Raw genomic sequence first — 14,776 nt, 5'->3', positions numbered from 1 at the left:
CCAGAACAGCCTGTGGCATGAATGTCATTAAATGCTAGTTAAAACACACTTAGATTAACAAGAAGTAAACTAAATATTCAGGGAACAAAAACTTGTTATTATTCAGATGAAGAAATTTAAGTCAGATTATATTAGAATCTGTGAAAGAGATGAGGAAAACAGGGCATAAAGTTCTGTAGTGTCTATATACTAAATACTTGACAGTTCAAGCAAATTCAGGGGAGTTACTTATACTACTAAGTAGTCAGGGAGCTACTTATACTACTAAGTTGGACAATACAGAAATGATGCATTTGATCCAGTTCAAAAAGTGTCATTAAATCTAGTAGAAAAAAGTAACACTTTTTTCCAGTATTAAAATTATTTTTAAAAATATTTTTAAATACAATAATTTCAGTCAGTCCAAAACCATTTAACATAATAGATTCAGGCACTTCAAGAAACACTGCATACCCATGTCTGTAAGTACACTTTTTAACATTTATTTTAATAAGCTTACAAGTAATCAGTTACACAGCTGTTCAAACTAATGGATATACAAAAATTCTCTTATCTTTTTAATTAAATGTGAAGATTTACATTTAAATGGAGACGTGCTTTTCTAGGAATAGCCCTGCAATATTTATAATTTATTTCAAAGCAGTCAATGTTATTCTGGAGTTACCTTTCTTCATTTTTCTTCTAGTGTAAGCAAAATTTTAATGGACCTGATTACTTCAGCAAAACGTAAGAATGAACATTTTAATGTTTCCTCTTTTGACAGGATTCCAATTTTATTGCTTCATCACAGAAACAGCAGTCACTTAAATACCTTATTGTCCAATTTCCTTGCTTCTACTTCCAATACAACTACTCGGTTATCCTTCACTTCTTCTGCTGTAATCTAGATAGGCAAAGAAAACAACAAAGATTACGTATCTTGTATTCAGGAACTATGTCATTTTCTCATACTGTTCACAACACTCCTATGACAGCTTCAAAAAAAAAAATCGTGTTTACTCAGAAATGAACCATTAAGAAATGGGGAAAAAAAGAACAATTTGATTTGACATTGGGACTCACTACACATCACTGTCTGAAATACATTTCAGTTCATTATTTAAGAATGATGACACTGGCAATTAAAGATGCTGCCCGAACAGTAGGACATCAGGTGCTTTACTCTAGCCCTAAGTGATTCTGAAAACTTCCCAGTACAAGTGGTCAAGTGCCTGCTGGCACACTGGCACATGCACAGATACTTTGCCCCATAAGCTCTGTCCATTCTCCCTTGCTGTCAAAGATGCACACAGAGAGTCTTCCACATGCAAAAGCTGGGTGACCCTCCCTTTCAGTAACAAAGTAATAATCGGTACAAAAAAATCCAGAATGCTGTAAGATATTCCTTCTAGCACTGTGGATTAGACATGCTGTGTTCAAAGCCACAAAATAAAACAAACAAACAATTTTTAAGGATAAATGCTGAAAAGAAGTATTGTCTTACCATAATACTGCCTCTTCCAGCAGGTCTGCCATTTTTAAGTACTAATGGTTTTGTTAAAGTCTTGCTAGAAACTATCTGCCAAAACAGAAGTTGAGTATCAAGCATTATTATTAGAGCAATCAAATAGTTTTTCAAATGCATGAAATGAGATAGTGAGGTATTTTCATTTTAGGAATGTTTCCTTTGTCACGAAGATGACAGCATTACATTTATTTCCTATTATCTGCTACAGATAGATAGATAATACCCAATACATTTCAAAATTAAATATACACATATATGCGGACGAACACATGCAGAGTTTCAGGAGCAGAATGAAATAAAATGCCTTATAGCAACATGATACACATACACGGACAACAATAGTATCTTAAATTACGATCTTAAGTCATTCACAAGTTTTTCATAAATACCATTTAAATACATGCAAGCCACATTTCATAAACAGCTTCAGCAAACAGATTTATAAACACAATGTATTTGTCATGCAAATAAACATCAGTCTCCTCCTGTAGGGTTTCTAGTTGATTTTGTTTTATCCTTTTCAGGCAATGTTTTCCCAGAAGACTCTCTGCTCATTCTCTAGGTCTTTCTTTACTGTAAGAATGAATGACTAATTTTAAATTGTTAATTAATTTCATTTCACAATGCCTCCTTTTTCCTAATACACTTTAAATAAAAAAAATTTAGACACAGGGGTGGAAAAACTGAGAAGACTTTCCTGAGAAGAAATGCCTTCAAAAGATCTACTAGAAAGAACATGTTTGAAAAGAAGCTGCATGAATGTGACAGCACATGTGGAATTTTATAGTGAAATCAGGGTGACATCAACAGTAGGTACAACCAGAATCACTGCTTGCCTTACATGGAAGGCAATCATTATCAAGATTATATGGCCCTTGTGAACACTCATACATTGTCATACACTAAATTCCTTTATTTTTGGAGCATACAAATAAGAATTTAAGTATTAGTGTAAATAACTAGCAATTATTACTTTGTGAGTATTGGCAGGCCTCTTAGATAGCAATCTAGACAGTCACCATTCTAGAGTACATTTTAAGGCATCATCTTAAGATCTTTTGCAAATAAAAGGTATATACTGAACTGAGGCTGGAAAACAATAAATGGAATTCTATTTTCAAATTACAATACTCTGCCTATATAAGAATATAGCGATAAATTTAAGATAAAAGTGATTAATGATTTGCAGCAAGCTTGTATTTTCTTAATTACAAAGGAAATCATCTGTATACTTACTTGCCCCAGCGTACATTCAAATTCTCCTAGGAAATCATCATCACTCAGATCAAAGGTCTTGTTGTCAATGTCATATACTCCAAATTTAAGTTTCTGAACAAGCTCAAAATAATAATCGATTAGGAATTTCTTGGCAAACTTTGGGTTCAAGGAATTCTTAATTCTTTCTGTGCGATCAACCTGGAGTTAAAAAGATATCACTTTACCCAGAATTTTACTAGCCAGTTCAAACAACTACAATAAGCACCCAAATCAAATGACTTGATTATTAAAGGCCTTCAGAAGAATCTTCTTTGTTAAAATATAAGGACATATATTCCTACAGGCCTTTTCATCAAATATAACTAACCACTGTATGTTACAAAATCCACTGCTGTGAGTCAGAGATATTTGAGGAACTGTTTCTCTTTGCTCTCTGTAATAAGTATCTACTCCCAGGTAGGAAAGACCAACATAAAGGCAGCATATTTTCAAATCCAAGATGAGACCACAGTTTTGGAGTACTGTATTTATAAAAGCACACTTAAGCACTGGAAGGTTTCTGTCTGTTCACACATGGTTAGGGGAAATACTACTATAAATAGTAAATGGAGGTAAGTACTTCTTAGAAAAGAATTCTTAGTGTGCTACCTGTCTACCATTTACAGACATAATCTAATGAGAAGTATTCAGTGGTACTGGTAAATAATTAAAATATTTTAATGAAATTTTATGTTCCAATGTTTGAATAGGTCCAACAAATTAGATTGTATTTTGAGCAGGATCATGAGAAGCATCACATTTTACCTCATACCACTGCTGACCACTTGTGTTCTGGAAAAGTACACACAGCGGGTCTGACTTGGAACCAACATCTTTATCCAAGAGATTAGAGCAGGCAACAGTCAGCTCCACCTTCGTCACACACTGTGCCGCCATTTGCTAAGCTAGAAAGTAGCAATAAAAAAATCATCATTAAAAAATGGATAAAAAAGGAAACATTGGAAACTATACAATGCATTATTTCTCTGACTGATCATTAGAATCATTAGCTTGTCAGAGTGAGATCTGAGACTCTAAAACGCCATCTTAAAGATTTATGATATACTGACATTATCAAGAAAACTGTCACGCTCTTGACTTCACCACATAGGGATAAAACTTCATTTCAAAATTTGCATATAAGAAACAAGATCAGGTTTCTTAGAATGCCTGAGGACCCAAATGGAAAACGGGATACACCGCCAAGAAAGTACAGTGGTTCAAACTGTTGACAATAAAGTTTGTCACGCATTTCATGCCAAGGTTTTTAGAATACCGAGTAAACTTTAAATTACATCCTGTAAAATACACATGAACGCCAGTATCTTACAACATAGCTATTAATAAAAACTCAATGAATTAGAAAGAGATCACATGAAATACTCTCCCACCAATGCTCTGTAACAAGCCAGGAGTTTGGCAGGACTGGAAAAGTAGTTAAATGTTTATTGTGGGTAACAGGAATAGATGATCTTGCCTTAATAAATCTTCCAGATGAAATATAATTTTTGTAATAGGGATAAAGAACTCTGAAGTCAAGTAACAAATTAGGAGGAAGTGTTCTTTCTGGGGACTCATTAAAAAAATAGAATAAATAAAGACTTTCTCACATTTCCTCTGAAGTATCTCAGTCATTCTCTACTGGAACTAAGATTATACTAGCAGATAATTACAAGCCTATAAAACAGCTTCATTATCAAGTATGAATCCCACCCTGGGATAACAGGCATTTTCAAGCCAGACCAGGTCTGAGCAGCAGACAGATACTTTCTTTACATCCAGCCTCTCAACTATACTCCAGAGGAATACAGCTGATCTTTCCCGATACCTCTTTGGGAACCTGTCTCGGAAGTCCCCAAACCTCTTTATCTTCACGTTCTCCTTCTCTACAGTAATAGCCCACAGTCTAGATGCAGGATCCTTCTGGATCAACTGACCTTGAAAATGCATGAGAGGCAAAAAGGAACAAGGAAGAAAAGGCATCTGATTCTATCTAGCCAGTTCACTTCCATCACACCATTGTGTTGTATCTGAACCTGAAATTATATTTAACACAACCTCTCTCCCTTCTCTTCACTGTATTTATACAACTTTCAGTGAAAATAAATTTATTTTAGAGGCAAAATGAGAGAGAAAGAAAAAGACAAGAAAGAGGAACAACGAACTGTAAATGCGGAAAAGAAAACACTGCAATCGGAGTTTCCTGAAGTTTCTTATATTTCACTTGCTCATGTTTCATATCTTGCCTCTCTCTGTTTTGCTGACTTAGAGATGGACCCTTTGGGACTGCTAATAGAATATGAATAATTTGTAATGCAACCACTGAAACATCCATGCACATGCACTACTTATAAGAAGCACAGCAGATTTACAGAAATCCTCCTATACCTCCCAAGCACCTAAATGTGATTCCATCTTTGAGCATCCTTTTCTCCTCTGACTTTACCAAGTTTTGGTCACAGTATTTGGGGGGAAAAAAAAGTGAAGCTCCAAGTTTCTAAGTTGTTTCTAAGCCAATGTTTTTGAGCCTTAGAAAGCATATCTTTAAAAAGCAGTCTGCTCCCTTTTTCCTGGTTCTCTTTTCATATAGGTATTTTCCATTCCTATTCCTTCTCTGGCTGCCAGACAGAACTCATTAAAGGCTAGTGGCCTTGTCCATAGGATCCAGTGCAGAGCAGAGCATGACTCCTTAACGGCTCTTTCCAGAAAAGCAACGTTATGCTGACAAAATGCTGTTGTAATCTCCAGTGATGCTACAACAGCATGCACAAAGGGCTTTCCTGAAATGAAAGAGAATTCAAACTTGGACTAGGACAGATTCTCAAAACAGTCAAAATTTTCTTGCTCTAATTTCACCGAACTCTAAAGAGTAAGGTAAACCTTAAATGAGGTTTACCTTAAGCTTGTGAAAAGATGCTTAGTCACATTTCTTTTGTTAAGTACTGCTTCCAACATCACTAGTAAATGGACAGCAACCAGCCAACCTAAAAATTTGATCAGTTTTTCTATTTAGCCTTTGCGCATCCCTCTCCTCCCCATTTCTCTTATGCTACAAGCTCTTTTTCATATGAATATTTTGTGACTTCCTCTCCTCCACATTTCACTGTCTCTCCCACTATACATCTAATTTGGGAAGACAGCAGATTTAGCAAGAGGTGTGTGCAAACAGCATCCTTTAACACAGAAAGAAGGAATGAACAAACTGCTCAATATCCCTTCACTGAAATACAAATGCTGCTGTTTGAGACATAATAATTAGGTTGATAGCAGCTAAAAGACAGAACTACTTATAAGAACATGCATTTATCTGAGTAGAGGATACTGAATTTGAAATCCAGATATAAAAGCAAAACCTGCCAAGTCCTGAGATGGTCCTTTACTCTGTCCATCTCCAGTTTTGTAAAATGCAAGATGAAAATAATGCAAATTATTTTCCTCAGAGGTTTTGAAAATATTAGGAATGAATACTTATATAATTGAAGAGGTCTGTAATATTTTTAAAGTATTTGAAGAAATAATTTTATTATACTTGAATAAAAGACAATATGTTTCTCCATAATAATGCAAGACTGATGCTTTTATAGTATATGGCTGTATACAACCTGACTTTTAATAAAATAAACATTAAAAGATAATATACTTACCAGTGAGAAAAAGTCATACTTCATTAACCCAAAATACAGTATTTATGGTAACGAAACTTTAAACACAGGTATAAACAACAGATATTTCTCTCACAACATTGCAGTCATTACAGAACTTGCTGGCATCATGCAGACACTGCACATGTGCAAAATCAGAAGTCTTTTAAACAGCAGTAGCTGTTGGAGCTCTGCACATACTGTATAAAACCTCAAAATCCCTCATAAAAAATGCATAAAGGAGAGAATGACCACAGCTCCACCCAATTCTTCTCATGTTTGAAAGCCTGTGTTAGCTGACACATGAAGGACAAGAAAGGAGACTGGAAATAGTTAGTGTGGATTTATGAAGGGAAAATCGTGCTTAACCAACCTGATAGCCTTCTACGACAAGATGACTGGCTTGGCAAATGACAGGAGAGCAGAGGATATCGTTTATCTCTGCTTCAGCAAGGTTTTTGATAGTGTCCATAACATCCTCATAGACAAACTGATTAAGTACAGGCTACATAAGCAGACAGAGAGATGGACTGAAAATTAGCTGATATTTGGGGCTCCAAGGGTTGTGATCAGCAACACAAAGCCCAGCTGGAGGCTGGTCACTAATGGCATACCCCAGGGGATGGTACTGAGGCCAATACTGTTCAGCACTTTCATTAATGACCTGGATGATGGGACTGAATGCACCCTCAGCAAGTTTGCAAACAATAAAAAAATGGGGAGAAGTGGCTGATACACCAGATGGTTGTGCTGCCATTCAGAGGGACCTCGACAGGCTGGAGAAATGGTCTAACAGGGATCTCATGAAGCTGAGCAAAGGGAAATGCAAAGTCCTCCCCTTCTGGGAAGGAATAACCTCATGCACAAATACAGGCTGGGGGTCAATCAGCTGGAGAGCAGCTTTGCAGAGAAGGACCTAGGAACCCTGGTGGACAACAAGTTGAATAGGAGCCAGTAATGCACCCTGAGGGCAAAGAAGGCCAACAGTATCCTGGACTGCATTAGGAAAAGTGCTGTCAGCAGGTCGAGGGAAATGATCCTTTCCCTCTACTCAGCCCTGGTGAGGCTGCATCTGGAGTACTGGCTCCAGTGCTGGGGTCCCCAGTACAAGAAAGACATGGACATACTGGAGCAAGTCCAGTGAAGGGCCACAAAGATGGTTATGGGACTGGAGCATCTCTCATATGAGGAGAGGCTGCGAGAGCTGGGACTGTTCAGCCTACAGAAGAGAAGGCACAGGGGGCTCTTATCAGTGTTTATAAATGTGGTGGGAGTGTTTAAAGAAGACAGAGCCAGATTCTTCTGAGTGGTGCCCAGTGACAGGACAAGAGGGAATGGGCACAAACAGAAACACAAGAAATTCTGTCCGAATATAAAAAAAGCACTTTTTCACTGTAAGGGTTGTTGACCACTGGTACAGGTTGAACAGAGAAGTTATGGATTCTCCATCCTTGGAGACATTCAGAACCTGACTGGACACGGTCCTGGACAACCTGCTGTAGCTGACCTGTTATGGCAGGTGGGTTGGACCAGATGATCTCCAAAGTCCCTTCCAGCCTCAACTAGTCTGTGAAAAAACTCCCAAAGAAGATTTGGAGGTTGGGTGGTAGGATGTCCAAAGACGATAAACATTTTCAAGAATCAAAGACACTGTCAGGTAAGTAGGCATCCTCTTTTGAAGACATGGAACACAACATGTGGCAAACTGTAAACTTTTCAGGATAGTGGAGATAAAAAATCCCAGCTGCACTAGTATATTAGCTCTTGAAATACCATTCTACAAAACACAATACCAGATGCAAAATGTTTCAGATACATGACTGGATTATTTGCAGATTTGGGATACTGGAATAATTTTAGATAGACAGATTGTGTTGCCTGGGTTCTGGCAGGATAAGCCTTGACTTCAAGTAGGGAAGATATATCACATAACAAGACAATAATTTATTTATTCAGTTAGGTCTTATCATGAAAGTAACCTGTGCTTCCCACTGGCTAGATACATCCAAAACCTCTGCTTTTCCCAGTCGTTCAACTGTTTGTTCTCCAGACAGGGTACACTTAAAAAGTAAGCTAAAGTATGCCAAATCGGAGCCAGATGACAACTTTATATATTTTTTAATTGGAATAGCTTTTATGATCACGGGAATGTATCAGGCTCTTAAAAAACATTGACAATTCTGGATAAGACTGACAATTACTATATAAAGAGTATGGAAGAGCAGATAGCATCCAGACTCTCAACAGCAGTCATGTATGGTCACAAAGGAAGTACTCTGACCTGATCCTGTGACACATCTGGGGCATTCAAGAGCATGATTAGGTCTACTAAACATATTACAGGTCCTTCTGCTTCGGCTGTCATTATCAAAGGGAAACTGTAAATCAAGGATTAGTCTTGTCTTGCAGTTATCCTGATCACAACGTTCTCTGAATTCTACTAATGATTCTGTTGAAGACAAGCAGTATCCACCAAATAACCTGGCCTATGTCAGCTTTTAAACAGCAACTGTAAACGCATAGCATTCTGCTTGGAAGGGAACAGATCTATTATCAGCATCTTCTTCTAACAGAGCACTTAGGAACTGCCAGACTGTAACAATCATGTCAATGCTGCAATACCACAGGAGAGTACAGGCTTGCCCAGATGACTCTCCAGGGTAGTACAATTATATGTTCACAGTTACAGCTGCTTAAGTCAATTTGACAAGCAGAAATACATAATTACATAAAGACAAAAGGCCTAATAATGTGAGCACTGCTCTAGCTGGGTTTGGCATCACCGCCTTCAGTAACAAGTTTCAAACCTGTTCTGATGTAAGGAAGCTGTTGCTGTCATAAGACATTTCCTGTCTCCTGTAAACTACAAATGACAATAGAGCAATAATCTGTATTCTGTATTCACCACGGAGCCCTGATGGACAGAGAAAAAGTAGGGGAAACACTTTGGAACTTGCTAATGCAGTATGTTTCTGATCAGCTAATCTTCCAGCTACAGATGCTACAACATTTAAATGTGTTATGCAAACTGCGTACCAGACTGAAAAAGACAGTACCATACACAAGTAGTGGTCTGATTCTCCCAGAAATATTAAGCATTTCCCATGAACCTGGACAGATGACAACATGGAAATAAATAAATTATGTAGATATACTATAAAAATGAAAGTCTTGAACCAATTCTAATCTTGAAATAATAAAGGTGAAGCTTTACTGTCCTGAGTGCAAAACGAATGCAAGTGTTCAGTCTCTACTCTTTCAGATAGGACTAAGACACCACTTCTTGCAAATAGGTATTTTTGTGGTAAACATGTCTAGGTCTGTACTCCTTAGAACCTCTTCTACAGCCTCTCAGAAAAAGCAACCACAGGACTTCTTGCAACAGCCTTTCACAAGAAGGGTTCCAGTGAGGAGATAAGACAAAGGTAGACAAAACAGGAATTAAAGAAAATAACCTGTGAGACAACACCATCTAACAAATAAAACCTGCAACAATGCTCAATACATAATCTCAGCATTGGCTTCTACCATCTCTTTGTAACTGCTGCATATGCAAAGAAGCTAACCATGCACAAGCAGAGAACAATAACATATGCCTGGAAAATGTCATTGCCGCTGTGAGAAGCAGACAATCAAGCTGTGACAAACAAGGATGCTTTCCTCCACTGAAGGGGCTAGTAGTGACAATTATGGCACTGGACTATATATGTATGTGTGTGTGTGTATAAAATGTATATTTCCAAAAAAAAAAAAAGAAAAAGAAAAAGAAAAAAAAAAGGCTCAACCCTTCAATTCCTAAGGAGGGAGACTACTTCACAAGATCTACCATTTCATATAAAGTTAAAAATGGCAAGATAAGTTTATAACCTAATTTCATCACTGCATTTGAATGTTAGAGGCTTCTCTAAAAATCATACCTTCAAATAATTCTGGCTCCTCTTTTTCTCTCTCCTTACAGGTAACACAGCTGATAAACTCTCCTCTTGCTTTAGCTGATGAGATGACAAACTGATTAATTGAAGCAGCTGAAGTAACATGTCTCAACTTGAATTGTTCCCCATGTATTCTAAGAATCACACAGAACCTTCAGTATAAGTTATATCTCATCACATTCACAATCCTGTATGTATTAAGGAACTATATTGTTTTTAGTTGAACAAGTGGAATTACGCTGATAAATATAAGACCCTCTGACCACACAACCCATTTTATTGTGGAATATGCCCAGCAAAAGTAAGAGCAAGCATTTAAGAAATCTGAGGCATATGAGTGTGTGAGAAGGTAGAATTTTTCTCTGTGGGCAATGAATCATCTATTTACATAGGCTTCATCGTATTCCTGCTGTTCAAATATTTATCTAGTAGATTGGTAGCGACACCGGAGTAACAAGTCAGGCAACTATTTATAGATAGATTCTATATAAAAAAATCTATCATTAAGTTATTCTGCCAAATAATATATTTAGAATTATATTTAAAAAAATCCCATTGTATAGACCAGAAACTATTAATTTGACTTCCAGGACTCCTGTCCACACAATGACTTAGAAATAGCCATTTCTGAACACCCCTTTGTTGACCCTTTTATTCCTGAATACATGTGTTCAACTATTAAGTATATATTTAATGCTGAGTGTTCTTTCCAGCATCAACATCCTTTCCACACAAAAGCTTTTAATAAATTTGGGTGACTTTTTGATCCGAGCTAGCTGAACTATAAAAGTTAATGTCTGGCCCTGAACAAGACAATTAAGAAACACAGATCTCCTGACTTCTAAATATATTTTATTGTATTAAATAGACAGCATTCAAGCAGGGGAAAAATGGATTTCTTGTACATGTGTTTTATCAGTCAATTCCTTACTGAAAACAAAATCATGCAACCTGAACAGTATCTTAAACCATGTCTTTTTATTGCAGTGTCTACGTGCAAAGGCACTGACTTACTTTATATAATCAATGGTGGCTGGAAGAAAGAAAAGAGAATATATAACTACAACTTGCTGAGTTTTATTGCGTAAACAAGATGCAAGTGATCACATGTTTTAGACTAATCCTTCTTACAGTCCATTTTAAGTCTGGCATGTTGTGACCACACTTCATTGTTAAAAATACCAGTTCTTAAGAGTGAATTTATGGTAACTTACTGCAGAGGTCTGCCAGGGCACCTCTCAGCAGAAGACTAAAGGTTCAATAGAAGCATAAAAATGTGAAAGAAAAGGAAATTAAAACCAAGAATTGCTATTCCCATATAGCTATCAAAGCAACAGGGCCAAATACACCCTTGTTCTTATTAAAATGAATAATCTGTTCAACATTGTACACGTCCCTGTAATGAAAATTTATAAGAAACCTAGAGTCATTTATTGTTAGAGAACAAAGTACAATGTAATTCAGTCATTTAAAAAAAAAAGAGCTCAAAAAGAAAAACTCCCAAGTGTTTAAGAACAAAAATCAGATTACTTTCCCCTCCCCATTCAATACTTTTTTCAAAAGTTGACAGTGTTTTACATTAAGTAGACTAAAATCAGTAGCTTGCAAGCTCCCACCTTGGCCTTTGCACTAAGAAACCTATGCCTTCATATGCTATTAAAGGTTCTCTAAGATGATACAGTAAAAACACTACACCACGCTGGTCCAGCATATCATTCAGTACAAACCACAAAGCTACCTTCAGACTGAGAATCACAAATTCACACTTTCCAATAGCATGAATGCATTTCAGACCTTCCTATAGCCTAACAAACAGCTCTCCACTCAGCTGTCCTTGAATTCCAGATTGTACCAAGTACTTGCAGACTTCATTGACTGTTCCTGGGAGGTATCATACATACTCTGCGTATACATATGCAGTGGCTCTGAACACACACACAGCAATTCTGCCACTTCCTAGAACCATCATATCATTGCACATGTGCTAATCAACTACCACAAGGATTTGCTAATAGACCCTCCTGGGTCTGAGAAGCACCACAAGCAAGCTGCCACCACCAGAACAACTTATCCAGCAGACTCCTAACCACCTCTCAGAGCAAAGTGAACAGGTACACTAGACCCGGTCACAGGATGGAAGGATCTACAGGATACAACCTTCTTTCAACAGTGGAAGAAAGTATGGAGCAAATAATCCAAATCATTAAGACAATTTCTTAAACAGAATCTCAGACCCAGCAACCCAGCCCCAAAGCTCCTACACGCAGGAGCCCTTCGAACACTTAATAATGCCGTTTTTAAATCTCAGAACAACAGCATCTCATATAAGGCAGTATAAAAAATAAAGCAAAGATGTTAAACATAAAACAATAACGAGAACCATAATTTTTATTTGTCTACTTGTTTCAACAGGCCACACCACAAATTCAAATGTAGAAGGGGCTATTATTTGTCTTAATCTATATTGATCCAAGAATACAAATAACTTTGCAGGATTTAACAGGAACTAATACTCACAACTACTAACTCCATCAAGTATTATTTATATATGAAGAGAGTCCTAACTTTCACTGAAAAATAAACAGATTAAGGATGGAAAAAACATATCTCACCAATTAATTTTGTCCCTAAGTAACAGGTATTTCCTAAAAGAAATTATGGTAATAATGATATCTACCTTGCCAGAATAACTTTAAATTAGAATAAGGAAAAATACCAAATTCCAGCCCAGGCAATAACATTCACTGAGCTGTCAAGTTGACATTTTAGTTTTAGGTTAATTATTTCACATTTACCCCTAAAGACAGATCTTCAGTGTCATTTGCACAAAACAGCTATTACTGTACACATTACTATGGCTTCTCTTTAGCCTTAAATTCTGGAGAAACACTAGCGTCTTAGGTATAACACAAGCCAGTAAAAATACAGTTCTAGAAAATGCAGGTGTAAAAAGCTTTGGAGTTCTGGCAGATCACAGCAGTAACAGCTTAGTTATTTGACATACTGGAAGAGGCCTTCCGTTTTCAACAGCTGAAATAAAATTAGTCTAACAATCACTTATAGTGAATTTGTATAGATTAATTCTGACATATTTAACACAAATAAATTATACTTATTGGACAACCACTGAGTTTTCCCTGACATCACAACACACAAAAAAATACTTCTGTCTTGTTCCTCTTGCTTCTCTGTACGTCTTTCTTGCTCGTTTTTTCTTCTTCTAACAAATAATACTTGCTTAGAGCAGAACACTGCACGCTCTTTGAAAAATCTCATCTTGATTATATATCCAAATTTAAAATTTAAAACCTCAGTTAAAAAAAAAGAAAAAAGAAAACAGGAGTAACATTAAGGTTGAATCTAGTTACTTGGCACTAAATACACATTTTTGTACCACCACAGAAATATCTTTAACATTCAGCTTTTAGGAACGTAAAGCTCCTATGAAAGCAAATGTAATATCCAGTTCTGAAGAGAGGGATACATTATCATGCAGATTCCTAATGCACTTTGAAGATACAAGAACGAAAGAAAAGTGAAGAGCTTTCATATTTTACCTTTACCCTAGCAGAAGAATAAATTTTGACAATGCGTACATCAACTAAGTTTTGTCTTAAAACACTCTAACAGCTCAGTAAAAACAGCATGCTTTCCTGGAAATGACAGTAGTTTCTGAAGGGTGAGCCTAATTCTCAGAGCGCCGTTAGGCTCTAGTGGAGGCAGGTTAAGTCCGACTTCACCTAGCTGAGCTACCTGAGCGACCACGAGCGAGGCGACTTGCCCCCCGGGGCTCGCAGAAGTTGGTTCCCAAATGCTCTCGGCCCACCGCGCAGTCGTGACGCAGGAAGCTCGCCGCCACCGGCGGGGCCGTTTCGCAAAAGCGGACAGTTAGGCCGGTCTCGCCCCGCCGGGCGACCCGGCGCTCACGGCAGCGGCCGCCCCCGCCCCGCCCCGCCCCGCGGCAGTTAACACAGGTTTTTCACCGCGAAGCGAGGCCAGCACTCGCCCGCCGCGCTGCCGCAGCAGAGGCGAAGGGCGGGCAGCGGTGCCCCGGCGAGGCCACGCCGGGCGGCACGCCGGGCGGCGCCCCAGGCCCGCCCGCAGTCCCCGGGAGCACCGGGCGCCCCGCGCGGGGAGCAGCGCGAGAAGGGCCGGGCGGCGGCGGCGGCAGCCGCATCAACGCCCCCTCAGCGGGGCGGGCCCGCGCCGCGCCGCGCGGAGCCCCAGTCGCCAGCAGGGTGCCTCGCCTCAGGCCGCACCCTCCCGCCCGCCCCGGCGGCAGCCGCCGCGGCGGGGCCCCGCCGCCCCCTCACCTGCCCGAGGCCGCAGGGAGCGCGCAGGCGCTGGACCCGCCCGCTGGCGGCCACGCCCGGAGCGCATGCGCAGAGCGTTCTCGCCCCCCCATCTTCTCGCAGCCGTTGGGAGCACCCCCAACCCCC

At 38.7% G+C, this 14,776-nt stretch overlaps 1 protein-coding gene across 4 annotated transcripts in view; it reads right to left on the bottom strand.

Moving 5' to 3' along the window:
- Positions 1-14,684, bottom strand: part of CPNE3 (copine 3) — a 35,875-nt gene extending 21,191 nt beyond the window's left edge. For 2 of the 4 annotated variants that reach the window (XM_013956885.2, XM_013956886.2), the window contains exons 1-5: positions 14,091-14,410; positions 3,530-3,669; positions 2,744-2,923; positions 1,484-1,558; positions 812-883 (exon numbers count right to left, since the gene is read on the bottom strand). In XM_013956885.2, coding sequence (XP_013812339.1) covers positions 812-883; positions 1,484-1,558; positions 2,744-2,923; positions 3,530-3,661 — 459 coding nt within the window. In that variant the 5' untranslated portion in view covers positions 3,662-3,669; positions 14,091-14,410. Of the gene's footprint in view, positions 1-811; positions 884-1,483; positions 1,559-2,743; positions 2,924-3,529; positions 3,670-10,322; positions 10,358-14,090; positions 14,411-14,650 lie in introns of those variants that run through there. The other 2 variants (XM_067290262.1, XM_067290261.1) reach the window with 2 other exon arrangements.
- Between the last annotated feature and the right edge of the window lie 92 nt (positions 14,685-14,776).

The sequence above is a fragment of the Apteryx mantelli genome, chromosome 2 (genome assembly GCF_036417845.1).
Source record: "Apteryx mantelli isolate bAptMan1 chromosome 2, bAptMan1.hap1, whole genome shotgun sequence".
NCBI classification, from domain to species: Eukaryota; Metazoa; Chordata; class Aves; order Apterygiformes; family Apterygidae; genus Apteryx; species Apteryx mantelli.
Note: the sequence above shows the minus strand (reverse complement) of the source record. Positions and strands in the feature narration are given on the sequence as shown.